Below are 16,076 nucleotides of genomic sequence, written 5' to 3' on the forward strand. Positions count from 1 at the left end.
GGCGGCCCCGCGTCGGCGCCCCCTTCCACCCCCACGGCGGACGGGGCGATCCGTCCGCGCTCCGGCGCCTTCTTCCCGGTTCCCTACGCGGCGGCGCGCGCTCGCCCCTGCGGGCGGGCACAGCAGTTGTGTGGCCTGCGAGTTTCCCCGAGTTCACGCAGGCCCTGCGGTTGGCATGGCAACCGGGCAACCTGTTCCAGAGCCGCCCGCCCGCCCGCCCGCTCCGCACACGCCGCTGCCACCGCCGGAGCCGGGGCCGGCGCCGCTCCCATGATGCACCGCGCCAGCCCAGTCCCCAGTGGGCCGCCATGTTGTCGGAGTGAAAGGTAAGGGGGAGCGAGAGCGCCGGCGAGCGAAGATCTGGGGGCCGGAATCCATCTTCATCCTACCGCTCCGCCCGTGAGTATCAGCGCCCGGGTGACCCCAAACCGTGCTCCGGACTCCTAGCGAACCGATGCGCCCCTCGTATTGGCGTTTGGCAGCGGTTGGCCGGGCGAGAAGGGCTTAGAGACGCCTCCGGGCCTGGCGGAGGCTCCGCGCTCGCTCCGCTCGTACGTGTTTGGGAGGCGGTAGCGAGGCCCTATTGTTATCCGCGAGGAGGGGGTGGGGAGCGGTCCGCGGCCGGGGCCGGCCCCGCAGCTGCCGGCGGCTCCGTGCCTCGGTTCGGCCCTGCTGGGAGTCCCTGGAGATTAGTGTTGCGGTTCGGCTTGGCTTTTGTATTTATTTATTTATTTATTTTGGGATGGGTTTGCGAAGCCCGGAGTCCTCCCTTGTGGCCGCGGAGTGGAAATTCCGTGCTACCGCGGGTTCCTTCGACTTCTTTGAGCTTCCGTGGCAGCGCCGGGGGAGGAACAATACATCGCTTTAGAAAGCGGCGGTGGGCTCTGGTCCACGGGCGAGACCCCGCCGTGGTGGGGAGTGGGCGATTTTGCAAGCCTTAGATTGTGGAGAGGTGGCCATCAGGAAGTTTCGGGGCGCTTTTTAAGCTCCTGCGGTTTCTTGTGGCCTTTTGTTTCCGTGAGAGCTTGCGAGTGTGTGTGTGTGTGTGTGTGTGTTTGTGTTTTTTTGGGGGGGGGGTGTGCTCTTCCTCTTTGAGCTTCCCGGTGGTTTAGAGTGCTTTTCTCTCCAAGGGGCTTTCAGCCCTTGGTAGTAGGAAAAACATGTAGCTGCTCACTGCTACAGTTTAGTCCTCACGAACGTGGTTGGTAAACACGGGTCATTTGTTGTACTCGTCAGTACCACTCCCCCGTCAAGTGAGGAACACTCCTGTAACTTTTCTCCGGAGTAGTTCACCCCTCCCCCAAGGGTCCCCCCATTTAAGAACTCCCACGCAGATTATCAGGGAAGGCTTTATCCTCACCATAACTTTGAAGACTTGCTCCTTTTCATTGTGCAAATTACGATAACGCTTCGTTACACTTGATAATCTTGCTCACCCCATTAATTACTCTTATTATTAAGATGATTTATGAGGCCTTTTGGGCGTTCTGTTTTTAAAACCAGTTCTGAAGATAGGATTGTAGCTTTTTGTTTTGTTGGAAAAGTTACCAATGTGGCCCTCCTGCTAAGATAAGCCGCTGCCTTTGGGGTTTTAGTAAACAAAGTAACATTTTGACCCCTCTCTGATTATAACTTTGCAAAACGTTCTGGGGCTGCGGATTCTTTATCTGAGCGTTTGGAAATACTGGGTTCTGAACTCGGAGTTAAGTGTTCTGCCTTTCCACGCTTGAGTTCATCTTGTCCAAGGCCACAGCTTTTGAAGTTGGGATCTGTTTAGTTTGTGTCTGTGATGAACTGCTTTAAGATACATTTATGTCCACAAAAGGTTTGTTCAGTGTGGTAAAAATAAACATTTAAACCTGATCCTTTTAGTAAAAGGAGGTAGATTAAACCACCATGCTGCTTTGTTTAAAGAAAACTCTTATTAGTGATATTTAAAATGTAAAAACAAACTACAGCTTGGTCTTTATTCAGTTTGAAAGACTTTGTACTTCATTGTATTACTTAAAACATCTATTTTTAAAATAATACGTCGTTTGTAAAAAAAAAAGTCACATTTCAGATACTGTACATAAGTTTTCAGTGAGCTTCAGAGTTCCCTACAAGGCAACACCAGTTTGTTTTCTGGTGCTTAGGTAGCTGATTATTAGTTTTTGTTGTCTTGTCCTAAGATGTTATGGAGGAGTTCTCAGACACGCTAGTGTTCGGATCTCTCACTTGGCAGTGCTGGCTCTGCCAAGTGTGAGAAACTGCCTTCCTCATTAGGTGCAGCAGGAAGTCTCAGGGCCTGTAGATAGCCTCACAGAAGCCAGTTGTTGTGTTTGAATGTTTTTGTAAGTGGTCCCCCTCAGTAATTCTTAGAATGAGATTGTTTTCAGGGATCAACTTTTTCTTAATATGGAAATTCATTTTAGGTAACTTTTGGCATTTACTGTTTTAAGAATTCTCTTGGAGATTGGGGCTCTGTTGCCTTGACTGATAGGTAACTAAATTTGCAGAATTGTCAGCATAGTGATTTGAAGTTTGTTGAAACCTCCTTTATACCTCTTGTTTTGATTAGAAAGTTCCCTCCAAAAACCAAGGCATGGGGGAAAGACAGACTTTCTTTGGAAACTGGCTGAGAGATTTTTAGTTTAGTGGCAAAACTTGGGCTTTGCATCTGGCCTAAAGTATCTGATAGAGATTCTCTTTTAGAAGAAAATGTACTGTATACAGTATTAGGGTAATGAAGTCTTTAGAGAAGCAAGTGAGAAGGCATTAGGCAGGTATTCATGTTGCAAAAGGCTGGTGATGAAACACCTATAATTTTCTGGTTTTGTACTTAAGCCTAGACAGCGTTTTATTCATGTGAGTCTAGAAGGCTAAAACTATTCTAGTATAAGGTTCTGTTGGATGGGGTTTAACTGCAGGAGAGGGGGTTGGAGGAGAATATTAGAATTGTTGATTTATATCAGGTATTTCCAAAGAAGAGGTTTTGTCTTTTTTAAAAACTATTTTTATTTTATGTGCATTGGTGTTTTGCCTGCATGTATATCTGTTTAAGGGTGTTAAGACAGTTGTTAGCTGCCATGTGGGTGCTGGGAACTAAACCTGGGTCCTTTGGAAGAGCAGTTAGTGCTCTTAACCGCTGAAGCAGGTCTTCAGCCCCCCCTTGTTTTTGTTTTTGTTTTTAGAGAATATCACAGTTCCTGGTTGGCTTTCAACTCACAGTGTAACCTAAGATGCCTTCAAACTCTTACTTAGCATTTCTCCTGCTCTCCTGCCTTAGTCTCCCAGAGTGCCGGGATTACAAACTAGCTTTTGAACAGATTCCATTGTAACCTCTTACTTAGTTCTAGCTTCAGAACATGAATTAGTTGTAAGGATTTTCCAGGAGGTTACTAATCTAATGAGAGAACGTTGTTGGAGCTGGAGAGATGATGGGTCAGTGGTCAAGAGCACTAGTTTGTAGGGCATGGTGGTTCATCACCCCCACCCCCAAGCTGAGGAAGGAACCCAGGGCTAGGCAAGCGCTCTACCACTGAGCTAAATCCCCAACCCGAGTTGGAGTGTTTTGCCGAGGACACATTTGGTTCCTAGCACCCACGTGGTGGCTCACAATCATCCCTGACTCCAGTTTTAGGAGACATGATGCCCTCTTCTGGCCCTCTCAGGCATTGCATGTGTATGGTGCTACGTGCATGCAGGTAAAACATACATAAAAGAATACTTACTTCAAAAAAGAGAGAAAACAGGTTTCTTGTTTTTGTTTTGTTTTTTTGGTTTTCTGAGACAGGGTTTCTCTGTAGCTTTGGAGGCTGCCCTGGAACTCGCTTTGTAGACCAGGCTGGCCTCGAACTCACAGAGATTCACCTGGCTCTGCCTCCCAAGTGCTGGGATTACAGGCATGCACCACCACCGCCCAGATGGTTTCTTGTTTTGAGTAGTGCGATATCCTTGGAAGTCACTCTAGTGGTTGCAGACAGGTGTATACTAATTGTTAGCCAGGTTACCCTGTGTGTACAAATATAACTATTTGGTTTTGAGGGACTTAAGTAGCAATGATTCCTAGTAACATTTGATTTTTTTTGTTGGATTTCCAGAAGAGTTTAACATGCAGGAGTAGTGGCCCACTTTTTAAATTCCAGAAATCAGACAGGCAATCTTAGTGAGTTCAAGGTCAGCCTGGTCTCTACATGGTGAGACCCTGTCTCAAAAAAAAAACCCAAAAGATAGCAGTGATACTATTACTAGGATTCTAGAAGGAACCAAGGTTGGTTTCAGAATAGCTTGGGGTCTCCTCTCCCCTCCTAGCTGGATGGTGGCTTTGGGATCCTCCTAACTTCTGTAATGTTTCACTTGTAAAAACAGGGCTGCTAATGCTTCCCTTTCAGTGTTTCTGTGATGAGATAATGTCTGCCATGTATTTGTTGCCCTCTGACTGTGGTGAGACAGACCTCATGTATTTATTATGTACGCAGAAGAGGGCACCAGATCTCATTACAAATGGTTGTGAGCCACCATGTGGTTGCTGGGAATTGAACTCAGGACCTCTGGAAGAGCAGTCGGTGCTCTTAACCTCTGAGCCATCTCTCCAGTCCCCAGACCTCTGGTTTTTCCAGTGAGGTTTAGTACCAGCAAAGTGAGTTGGTTTGTCTGTTTCTAAGTTGATCAATAATGAACATGATTGTATTGTATTTGTAAGTTACCAGTAAAAGTCTTGATTTTCCTCTTGTAATAACACTGATGATTTTGGTCAGGATATACTCTTGTTTGTCACACAAACATGAGATTTTTTTCTTTTTTTTTTCCCTGAGACGTAGCTTTGGAGCCTGTCCTGGAACTCACTCTGTAGCCCAGGCTGGCCTTGAACTCGGAGATCTGCCTGCTTCTGCCTCTCGAATGCTGGGATTAAAGGCATGCGGCACCACTGCCCGGCTACATGTTAGATATTTTAAAGGGTCCTTTTAAGTTAGAGAATCCAAGCCATAGGCTTTTTTTTTCTAAATTTATTTTAAGTTTTTGTTTTGTAGTGTTTTGTCTGAATGTATGTCTGTGTGAGGGTGTCATATCCCCTGGAACTGGAGTTACAGACAGGTGTGAGCTGCCACATGGGTGCTGGGAATTGAACCTGGGTCCTCTGGAAGAGCAGCCAGTGCTCTTAACTGCTGAGCCATCTCTTCAGCCCCAGCCATAGGCTTTTGTTTGTTTCTTAACATGTTTATTGCAGCTGTAAATTTTTTGGTTTGTTTTTTGTTTTTCGAGACAGGGTTTCTATGAGTAGCTTTGCTCCTTTCCTGGAACTCTGTAGCTCAGGTTGGCTTCAAACATACAGAGATCCTCCTGGCTTTGCCTCCCAAGTGCTGGGATCAAAGGTGTGTGCCACCACCCCAGCTGCAGCTGTAAATTTTTTAAAGTGAATTTGAATTGGAGGGTAGGGGGAAGTCTAGGGGATTGAATCTAGGGCCTCTTCAGGCTAGGCAAGCACTGTACTGTTCCATGGAGCTGCACCTCCAGACTATAAACTTAATGATGATTTCAAAAGCTCCTGGTCACAGTCCTGTTAATGGTTGCCTGTAATCCAAGCACCCGGGAGGTGGAAGTAGGATCAGTAAGTAGTTCATGGCCAGCTTTGGCTATCTATTAATTTCAAAGCCAGCCTGGGTTACATGAAACTTCACCTCAAAAAAAAAGCTGTTTATTTAAAGACTGAAGTCCAATTGGCTTAAGGAGAAAGTTGAGTAGTCATTGATTACATTCTAATTCCATATTATTTTGTTTAATTTTGTGGTCCTAGGCTCAAATCTAGGTCCTTGTACATGTTAGACAAGTTCTTTGTTACTGAACTACATCTCTAGTCTTTCTGTCATTACTTTTTAGTAAGGCTTCGTTACAGTAGTGTGCCCTCAACTCAGCACTAGTTGGAGTACCTGCTGCTAGCAACTTTATTCCTGTGTATACAGGTCCAGCAGCTTCAAAGGAGGTTTACAAGATACTTGTCTTCTTGGTAGACTTAGGTTCTATATACAGAAGAGAAGGAATTGTTTAGCATTTTGTACTGGAGTATATGGAGTTAGACATTAAACATGTGTTCACTGTTTGTTCTTAGGTGTTGGTGGAATGAGCGTTGCATGTGTCTTGAAGAGAAAAGCAGTGCTTTGGCAGGACTCTTTCAGCCCCCACCTGAAACATCACCCTCAAGAACCAGCTAATCCCAACATGCCTGTTGTTTTGACATCTGGAACAGGGTCGCAAGCGCAGCCACAGCCAGCTGCAAATCAGGCTCTTGCAGCTGGGACACACTCCAGCCCTGTCCCAGGATCCATAGGAGTTGCAGGCCGTTCCCAGGACGACGCTATGGTGGACTACTTCTTTCAGAGGCAGCATGGTGAGCAGCTTGGGGGAGGAGGAAGTGGTGGAGGCGGCTATAATACTAGCAAACATCGATGGCCTACAGGGGATAACATTCATGCAGAACACCAGGTAAAAAAAAGTTCCCTATTTCAGCTTTAAAACTCTTCTAATCACTGTCCGCTTAGGCTGTCTGCTTAGGCTGTCTGCTTTCAATGACTGTCTTAAACTCTTTGATTGCTTATTTAGTTTGTTGTAATCAAGAGTCACTTGTTTTAAAGAATGGTTGGTTATTGTAATTGCCACTGGGTCATTTACCATTCTGGTGTTATATAGTAAATTCACTAAAGAAATCTCAAGACTGTTTTAATGTTCACAATGCATTTTTAAGAATATTGCTAACAAAATAATCTATTTTCACCATTGATATGCTTTCAAGAATTGTTTGGTTTTTAAACAGTCTTTCTATTGGCTTGGATGACTTTTTTCTTTTAAGATGCTGTTGTTTGGAAGCAATGTGAGAATGTTTAAATTCCAAGGAAGAATTTAACCTGATGGATGTTACAAACTGAAAACGAAAGGAATATTGAAATAAAAGATGTTATGGTTGAATGTAGGGGAAATTAAGAAATCACCTACTCACTTAAGGTTTGTTTGAAGTTAGGTGCTCTGTGTAAGGAAGGGTTGTGTCTTAGGTGTCCTCACTCCAACCACCCCCCCCCCCCCCCCCCCAAACACAAGACAGGGTTTCTTTGTATAGCCTTCGCTGTCCTGAACTTGTTCTGTTGACCAGACTGGCCTTAAACTCAGATCTGCCTACCTCTGCCTCCTGAATGCTGGGATCAGAGGTGTGTGCCACCACCGCTTTGTTTTACTAGTGTAGGCATATGTAGGTGAGGGATGCTAGTGACAAGTCAAAGAAAGTGTCTTCTAAGTTACTTTTCATTTTTGTTCTGTACTTATTGCAAGGTACTACATTTGTTTACTGTTAATGCAGGGTTGCCCATTTTTTCCTTGGCAGTGCTGAAGATAGAATGTAGGGCTTTGAGCCTCATATCTAAGACCTCCATTTCTGATATATTAATCCTCAGATTATTTTTAGAGACTTGAAAGTGGCGGTTAAATTTGAGGCCATCCTGGTCTACAGAGAGAGTTCGAGGACAGCTGAGCTACACAGAGAAACCCTGTCTCTTTTTTTTTTTTTTTTTTTTTTTAATATTCTAGTCTGTAGACTTTAGCATGTAGGAAAGTTGGGGCTGAGTGTGGTATCACATGTCTTCAATCCCAACATTTGGGAGGCAGAGGCAGGCGGATCTCTATGAGTTCCAGACTTGCCAAGGCTACATACTGAGACCCTGTTTTAAAAAACCAAAAATAAAACTTGGGAAGAAATTTTCATGATTCCCTTAGCCATTTGGTCTTTTAATAAGGATGCAGAAAAAGAACGTGGTAGTAAAGGAAAAGGCCTTGTATGCCAGGCCAAGATGTGATTCTCTAGACAACATTGTTTGTGTGGAATGGCTTTTATGTAACCTGGGCAGTGTTCGAATTAGAAATGGGTGAGGACCAAGCCCCACTGGACAACTCTTTTCCTTTATTTTTTATTTTTATTATTTTTACCTCTTACGATTTAATTTCAACTCTGGCATGTATTTCTCACAATGGTTTTGCTTTTGTTTGCTTAGGTTTTAGGACTACGTTTCTCCACCTTGTTTACCAGAAGGCATTCTTTTTTTATTTTTTATGTGCACCAGTGTTCTGCCTGCATATATGTCTGTGGGAAGGTCTCAGATCTTGTAGTTGTAGACAGTTGTGGGCTGCCATGTAGTGCTGGGAATTGAACCTGGGTCCTGTGGAAGAGCAGTCAATGTTCTTAACTGCTGAGCCATCTCTCTAGCCCCCTTTTTCTTTTTCTTTTTCTTTTCCTTTATTTTTTGAGACAGAATCTCTCTGTGTAGCCCAGACTGTCCTGGAACTCACTATGTAGACCAGGCTGGCCTGGAACTCAGAGAGATCCGCCTGGCTCTGGCTCCCGAGTGCTGGGATTAAAGGTGTGTGCTATCACTATGCCCTTCATTGGACAACTTTTTATTTTATGTGTATGAATGCTTTGCCTCATGTATGTATGTGCATGATGTGCATGCCTAATTTCTATGGAGGTCAGTCAGTGAGGGTGTTGAATGACCTGGGACTGGAGTTACTGATGGTTGTCAGCACCATGGGGCTGCTTGGGAACTGAGTCTGGGTCCTCTGGAAGAAAAAGTGCCCTTAACCATTGAGCCACCATCTCTCTAGCCCCCACCCTCTAACTTAATCTTCCTATCTTTTTTTTTTTTTTTTTTTTTTAAGATTTACTTATTTTGTGTATACAGTGTTCTGCCTGCTTCTATGCCTGCAGGCCAGAAGAGGGCATCAGATCTCATTACAGATGGTTGTGAGCCACAATGTGGTTGCTGGGAATTGACCTTTGGAAGAGCAGCCAGTGCTCTGAACCACAGAGCCATCTCTCCAGGCCCTCTCCCTCCCCTCCCCCCCTTTTTTTTGGGGGAGACAGGGTTTCTCTGTGTAGCCCTGGCTGTCCTGGAACTCTGTAGACTAGACTGGTCTTATACTCACATCTACCTGCTTCTACCTCCCAAGTGCATGTGGTCCCCTCCCCCCCCCCTTCCTTTTTTGGCAGTGTCTCAGTAATGTAGTGCAGGCTGGCCTAGGGCTGGCGATTCTTGTGCCTCATCTTCCTGAGTGCTGGGGCTCCAGGTGTGTACCATTGCAGCCTGTTCTGGGTAACAACTTGAACAGACACAGATGATGTATAAGCATGAGAGACAGAGGTACTGCTCAGTGGCAGAAGCTTGCTTAGCATGCTTAAGGACTGGGTTTAAACGCCAATCCTGCCAGAAACCTCACAGGAAAGATACAGAACTGGGATGCCTAATGTTGTGGATTGAATTAGAAATGCTGGTTCCTGGTTAACAAGGAAGTACCAGGACAAGGAAGTTCAGGAGGCAGGTGATTGATTACACTTGGTCGGTCGTATACATGTTGAGTTTAGGTAAAGATGGGATGCAGTAGGTAGATGCTGTATGGAGGTGTCAAGCTAGGACTATGTGTTTGGGTGGCACCTTTGAAAAGGCAAAGCAGAAAAAGCCCCTTATCTCTTGACTTGCCAAACATTTTTTTTTTAGGTTTTTGGTTTTTTGAGACAGGGTTTCCCTGTGTAGCTTTGCACCTTTCCTGGAACTCACTTGGTAGACCAGGCTGGCCTCAAACTCACAGAGATCCACCTGGCTCTGCCTCCTGAGTGCTGGGATTAAAGGCGTGCGCCACCACCGCCCGGCGGCCAAACATTGTTTAGAGGCCATAACCTCTGCTTTTAAAATCTGTATTGGTGGTGCATGACTTTAAATCTCAGCACTTGGAAGGCCAGAGGCAGGCAAATCTCTTGAGTTCAAGGCCAGCATGATCTACAGAGTAAGTTCTAGTACAGCCAGAACTACATGAAGAGACTCTGTCTTGAACCTCCTCTCAAAAACAAAAAACACCGTGTTATAGATCTGAAACATCTTAGACTGGCATTCCTTGTCGACAGAGATCAAGCTCTTAGGACAGTTTTTGCATAGTGAGCAATGACTCTGGATCAGTTGATGGCAGAGCTCTGAGATTTAAGGTCTGGTTGTGCAAATCACCAAATGTTTCTTCAAAGCTTACTCTGCCTGTCTGAAGTGATCTTGTCATGAGGGTCACATCTCATTTCCCAGGCAGTTTGTTTAGCAAAGTAGTTAGAAGTCAACAGCAAACCTGTTGACTACACAAGGGTCCTAAACCAGTGAGTGATTGGCTTGGAATTAGCAGTCACCATCACACTGTAGTGGGGAGGGTACCCCAGTAATGCACAATGGTAGAGAACTCTGGATGGCTGATACATAGTTATGGGGAATCAACACACTTAATTTTTTTTTTTTTTTTTGGCTGGTGTAGTTGATAGCATCTCCCTTTGTAGCCCTGGCTGGCCTGGAACTTGAAAGGATCCTTTGCCTCTTTCTTGAGTGCTAGGATGACAGCCATGTCTGGTTTGGTTTTGATATTTGTCTCACTTTTTGGACAGAGCTACTGTAGGGCAGAGGCTCTTGTGGTTTTGTGTGTGTGTATTCTGTAATTTTTTGTTAGCTGAGGCAAAAACAGGAGCCATTTAATTTGCCCTCATAGTGGATCTTACAGCTTAGCCATCCCAGAAGGGCAAGGGTAGAGGTAGAAGCCCTGTGACAGGAGTGCAGGGCCGGGGAGGGCTGTGCAGGCTGGTCTGTGCCAAGCCAGCGTGGGCTAGGCTGAGACCTTGTTGTTTGTTTTTAAAGGCAGGTGAGATGGCCAAGTTATCCCAGCATCTAGCAGGAGGAACACTAGTACATAGGGACATGACTAGGTTGGGACCCTGCCCTGCTTAACCACTGTTACAAGTGAAGGTCAGGGGACGTGATCTCTCGGGTAGGTAGAAGTGAAAAAGTTCTTGAGAGCCAGATAGGTTCTGGGCACTGAACTCTGTAGTTCCTGAATTTGATCCTTACAATTCTGTGGAGTGGCTAATAGCCTTTTGTGAGGGACAAGACACTGAAGCGTAATAATGAGGCAGACCCTAGTGCTGGCATTACAGGATACCACTGTGTCCAGTAGGTACGGTTTTGAAGTGTGGGTCCGGAGTGCAAGCTCTAGTAGACTTCTGCCTTTCCAGGAAGAACTCACTGCAGTAAAGTAGCCCGTTCTTAGGCCAGTGGACTGCTTTACTGGAAAGGGAGACACCGTAAGCTTGATAGTAGGTAAATACAAAAGGTGTTGACTATTGTCTCATCAAAAATGGGATTGAAGTCTTGTTTTCTTTTCCATGAGCAGTGTGTTTGGTGTATGTTCTGTTTTTATGAGGGCTAAATGTCTAAGTAATGTAGGAAAGTTATTTATCTGTCTCAATATGAAGTGACTCTCACTACCTAACTCTGGCTTACTTGGAACTTGTAGTGTATACCAGGCTGGCTTCAAACTCAGAGATGAGATTAAAGATGTACACCACCATACCTGGCCACGAAAAAATTCCCTTTCCTCCTAGACAAGGTTTCTCTGTGTAGGCTTGACCATCCTGGAACTCAATTTGTAGACCAGGCTGACCTTGAATTTACAGAGATCCGCCTGCCTCAGCTTCCCAGGTGCTGGGATTAAAGGCGTGCACCACCACTGCCCAGGGCCATGAAATTCTTAAGAAAAACAGACATGTTTTAAATCTCAGTGAGGAATGCGGTCTAGGTACTGTGTAGGGTGAAAAGCAGTGAGATGCTCCTGCTCCTGTTTTGATTACACCTCTGTGTGGCAGACATATCCTTGCATGTGGCTCTCCCAGGTAGCTGCAGTTGCTGAAGACTTATAGGAGCAGTTTTCGGGGAGACTGCTTAGGTAGCAGTCTTAAAAATCTTAATACACACTCAGGTACAAGGTACTGCTGCACAGTGTCAAGAAAGCGGGGACGCTAAGGGTGTGTGTATGGATAGCTTTCTTTTTAAAAAACCTCTTTGCTTGGCCTGGAGAGATGGCTCAGCAGTTAAGAGCACAGGCTGTTCTTCCAGAGGACCTGAGTTCAATTCCCAGCAACCACATGCACATGGCAGCTCACAACTGTCTGTAAATCCAGTTCCAGGGGATCTGACACCTTCACACAGACATATATGCCTGCAAAACATCAATGCACATAAAATAAGAATAAATAAATTATTAAAAAACCCCTCTTTGCTGTGTTTTCATTCAGTTTTTTCTGGATGTAAGGAGTCGCAATATAACTAACTCACTGTGTAGCTGTCCTGGTCCTTTGTTCTCTGCTGGGAATATTGTGCAAATGGTGTACAGATTGCAATAGGTCATGTGAGTTTGTTTATTTACTTGCTGGAGATAATGAGGATGGAGCCCAGGACTTGGCTTATATTAGGCAAGTATGTTGCTGCCCAGATACGTTTCCAGCCTTGAAGTACTTTTAAATAAGTACAATTAATAAGTTGTACAGAGTTTGCTCAATTAAAGTGTTAATAATTCAGCACTTGTTGGCTGTATACACAGTTGCCTTGCCTACATTACAGTCAGCATTCTCAGCACCTGTAGATATCATACCCTAGCACTTCTTTCCCAGCCCTGGGCAACCACCAGCCTAATCTAGTCTGTGGATGGCCTGTTGAGAACTTGAAATTAGCCGGCGGTGGTGGCGCACGCCTGTAATCCCAGCACTCAGGAGGCAGAGGCAGGTGGATCTCTGTGAGTTCGAGGCCAGCCTCCAAAGCTACAGAGAAACCCTGTCTCGAAAAAGAAAAAAAAAAAAAAAAGAGAACTTGAATTGGATAGTCTCTGGTTCTTTATGACTACCTTCTTTGGGCTAGCCCAGTGTTTGAAGGGCTTACGCAGGGTCTGGAAGTGGAGTCCCGCAGTGGTGGTGCTTTCGGGTAACTCAGGTGTGGTCCCTGCTTTGCAGGGGTCATCGGTGCTGTCCGTGTCACTTTTTCTTTTTTCAGGTTCATTTTTATTATTTTTTTTCTTTTTACTAATTAATTTTTTTCATTTTTCATTTTTTATATTCCGACAGCAACTATTTCTTTTTAAAAATAGGGTTATTTTATGAAAACTGTGTGTGGTGTCCATGGAGGTCCAGAGAGGATGTTGGGTTTCCGGAACTGGAGCTAACAGGTGTTGTGAGCGGCCATGTGGGTTCTGGGAGCTGAACCTGGTCCTGTGGCAGAGCAGCCAGTGCTCTGGACCGCTGAGCCATCTCTGCAGCCTCTATCGTAGTGTTTAAAAAATAACAAACTTGCTGATGATTATAAAATGTTTTTACTCATTAAAGAGTTTATTAATTGAACTTTATGTTTTCCCAGTTGTAGATTAGGGAGATAACTATTATTTAGAGTCAGAAGTCTTGGAAAATGCAAAATAATGAATCTGCTTATATCTTCTGAAGAAACTTGGTTTTATGAAGGGGGGGAGCACAAAATGGTTTCAAATGGGAACTTCTGTGGCTCTGTATTGAGCTGTTGGTTCATTTCCTAGAAAATAGGCTTTTAGTTGGGCATGGTGGCACATGCCTTTAATCCCAGCGCTTGGGCAGAGGTAGAGGGATCTCTGAGTTTGAGGCAAGCCTGGTCTATAGGTTGAGGCCTGTCCTGAGTTCTAGGACAGCCAAGGCTACACAGAGAAACTCTATCTTGAAAAACAAAACAAAAAACCCAACAACAACAGAAAACAAAAACCTAACAACAAAACCCAAACAAACAAAAAAGTTAGCAATATATTGAATGTATTTAGGTTGCAGGGATGGACTGAGTGGATTCAATAACATACATCTACAGGCAGTTGGCTGGATTAGTCTTTGTTTAGATAAATAATTTGCATTCACTCATTCATTTTTTGGTGGGGGGGCAAAGTCTCATGTAGCCCAGGCTGACCTCAAACATACTCAGTATGTAGTGGATATCATTGAACTCCTACATCTACCTCCCTAGTACCACTGTGTCCAGTTGTATGTGAGGGACAGAACCCAGGAGTTTGTACATTCTTGGCGAACAGTCCACCCATTGAGCTGTCTACCCAGTTGATTATAGTGTTCTTGTGTGTTTAATTGTAGAAATAATAACACATACTCACACACCATCCCAGAATAGTTGTGTTCTTACATGGCTGGAACCTCCAAACATATAAGAACTTCATCACTGGCGCACGCCTATAATCCCAGCACTTGGAAGGCAGAGGCAGGTGGATCTCTGTGGGTTCTAGGCCAGCCTGGTCTACAAAGTGAGTTCCAGGACAGGCTCCAAAGCTACAGAGAAACCCTGTCGTGAAAAAACAAACAAACCCCCCCCCCCCCCAAAGAACTTCCTATAGGTTACTTACCTTTTGGTGATGGTGGTGGTGGTATGGATAGAGCTGGCAGACTCCTTTATTCAGGCTAGTGCTATCACTGGATCATAGCCCAGCCCTCTATGGAAGTTTCTTATCACTTTCATTTTTCATTCATGAGAAAACTTGAGTGGGTAAATTGTCACAGTTGATGTAGTTATATGTGACTAGTTGTACTTTGTTTTTTTCCAGACAAATTCTATGTTTAATAGCCCTGACTGTCCTGAAATTTGCTTTGTAGACCAGGCTGGCCTCAAGAAATGTGCCTGTTCTCTGCCTCTCAAGTGTTAATGAGTGCTCTATCTGCATGTTCTCCTGTACACCTGAAGAGAGCATCCGATCTCACTACAGATGGTTGTGAGCTACCATATGGTTGCTGGGAGTTGAACTCAGGACCTCTGGAAGTGCAGCCAGTGCTCTTAACCTCTGAGCCATCTCTCCAGCCTGTTTTTGCTTTTAATGTTACTGCAGAATAGAGCTTTAAATTTTTTCCTTTTTCCTTTTTTTTTTTTTTTTTTGGTTTTTCGAGACAGGGTTTCTCTGTGTAGCTTTGTGCCTTTCCTGGAACTCACTTGGTAGCCTAGGCTGGCCTCAAACTCTTAAACTCACAGAGATCCACCTGGCTCTGCCTCCCGAGTGCTGGGATTAAAGGTGTGCGCCACCACCGCCCGGCCTTGTTTTTTAAAAAAGATTTATTTATGTATACAGTGAATGCATGAATGTCTGCACACCAAAAGAAGGCATCAGATCTCATTCTAGATGGATGTGAACCATATGTGGTTGCTGGGAATTGAACTCAGGACCTGGAAGAGTTGCTAGTGCTCTTAATCACAGAGCCATCTCTTCAGCCCATCTTTTTTTTGGAGTAATATCAAAATTTATTATAAGCCACAGTCATCCTAGGGTCCCCCCTGCTATGTAGCCTTCCTGGTTCTGTGGGTTGCTGTAGATGTAACTGGCTTGTTAAATAAGAAACACAGAACGGATTGCAGAGTTAAAAATCACGAGGTCAGAGCAAGAGCGGAAAACCTTACCCTACACTGCTTCTGCTGTTCTTCCTGTCTGCAAGAGACCTGCTTCTGTGCGTCCTGTCTATTTAAAGACTTTCTGTTCTGTTTTCTCATTGGTTGTAAACCCAGCCACATGACCTCCTTGTCACTGCCTGTTTGTACAGACCTCCAGGTCGTCTATGGTTGGTATTGAGATTAAAGGCGTGTGTCTGCCATGCTGGCTGTGTCCTTGAACACACAGAGATCCGCCTAGCTCTGCCTCCCAAGTGCTGGTATTAAAGGCGTGCCCCACTACTGCTCAGCTTCTGCTCTGGCTTGCTCTGACCTCAAGGCAACTTTATTGACATACAAATAAAATCACATTTCAATACAAATAAAATATCACTATATTCAAGAGTACTTCCTACTTTTTCTTCTGTTAAGTTTAGTGTAACTGGATTTATGTTGAGGTCTTTGATCCACTTGGACTTGAGTTTTGTGCATGGTGACATATAGGATCTATTTATAATCTTTTACAAATTGACATCCAGTTATGCCAGCACCATTTGTTGAAGATACTTTCTTTTTTTCATTGTATAGTTTTGGCTTCTTTGTCAAAAATCTGGTGTTCATATGTGCGTGGATTAATGTCAGGGTCTTCAATTCGATTCCATTGGTCTGTTTGTCAGTTTTTATACCAGTACCAAGCTGTTTTTATTACTATAGCTCTATAGTAGAGCTTGAGGTCAGGAATGGTGATGCCTCCAGAGGTTGTTTTATTATACAGGATTCTTTTAGCTATCCTGAGTCTTGTTTTTCCATATGAAGTTGGGTATTTTTCTT

The 16,076-nt window shown here is 44.5% G+C and overlaps 1 protein-coding gene across 17 annotated transcripts in view; it reads left to right on the forward strand.

The window, feature by feature from the left end:
• Positions 1–242: 242 nt before the first annotated feature.
• Pum1 (pumilio RNA binding family member 1) overlaps positions 243–16,076 on the forward strand; it is a 125,702-nt gene continuing 109,868 nt past the window's right edge. For 4 of the 17 annotated variants that reach the window (XM_036177843.1, XM_036177855.1, XM_036177844.1 and 1 more), the window contains exons 1-2: positions 244–399; positions 6,089–6,462. In XM_036177843.1, the coding sequence (XP_036033736.1) occupies positions 6,100–6,462 (363 nt within the window). In that variant the 5' untranslated portion in view covers positions 244–399; positions 6,089–6,099. Of the gene's footprint in view, positions 400–681; positions 717–6,088; positions 6,463–16,076 lie in introns of those variants that run through there. The other 13 variants (XM_036177838.1, XM_036177842.1, XM_036177841.1 and 10 more) reach the window with 8 other exon arrangements.

Source organism: Onychomys torridus, chromosome 2 (genome assembly GCF_903995425.1).
Source record: "Onychomys torridus chromosome 2, mOncTor1.1, whole genome shotgun sequence".
Lineage (NCBI taxonomy): Eukaryota > Metazoa > Chordata > Mammalia > Rodentia > Cricetidae > Onychomys > Onychomys torridus.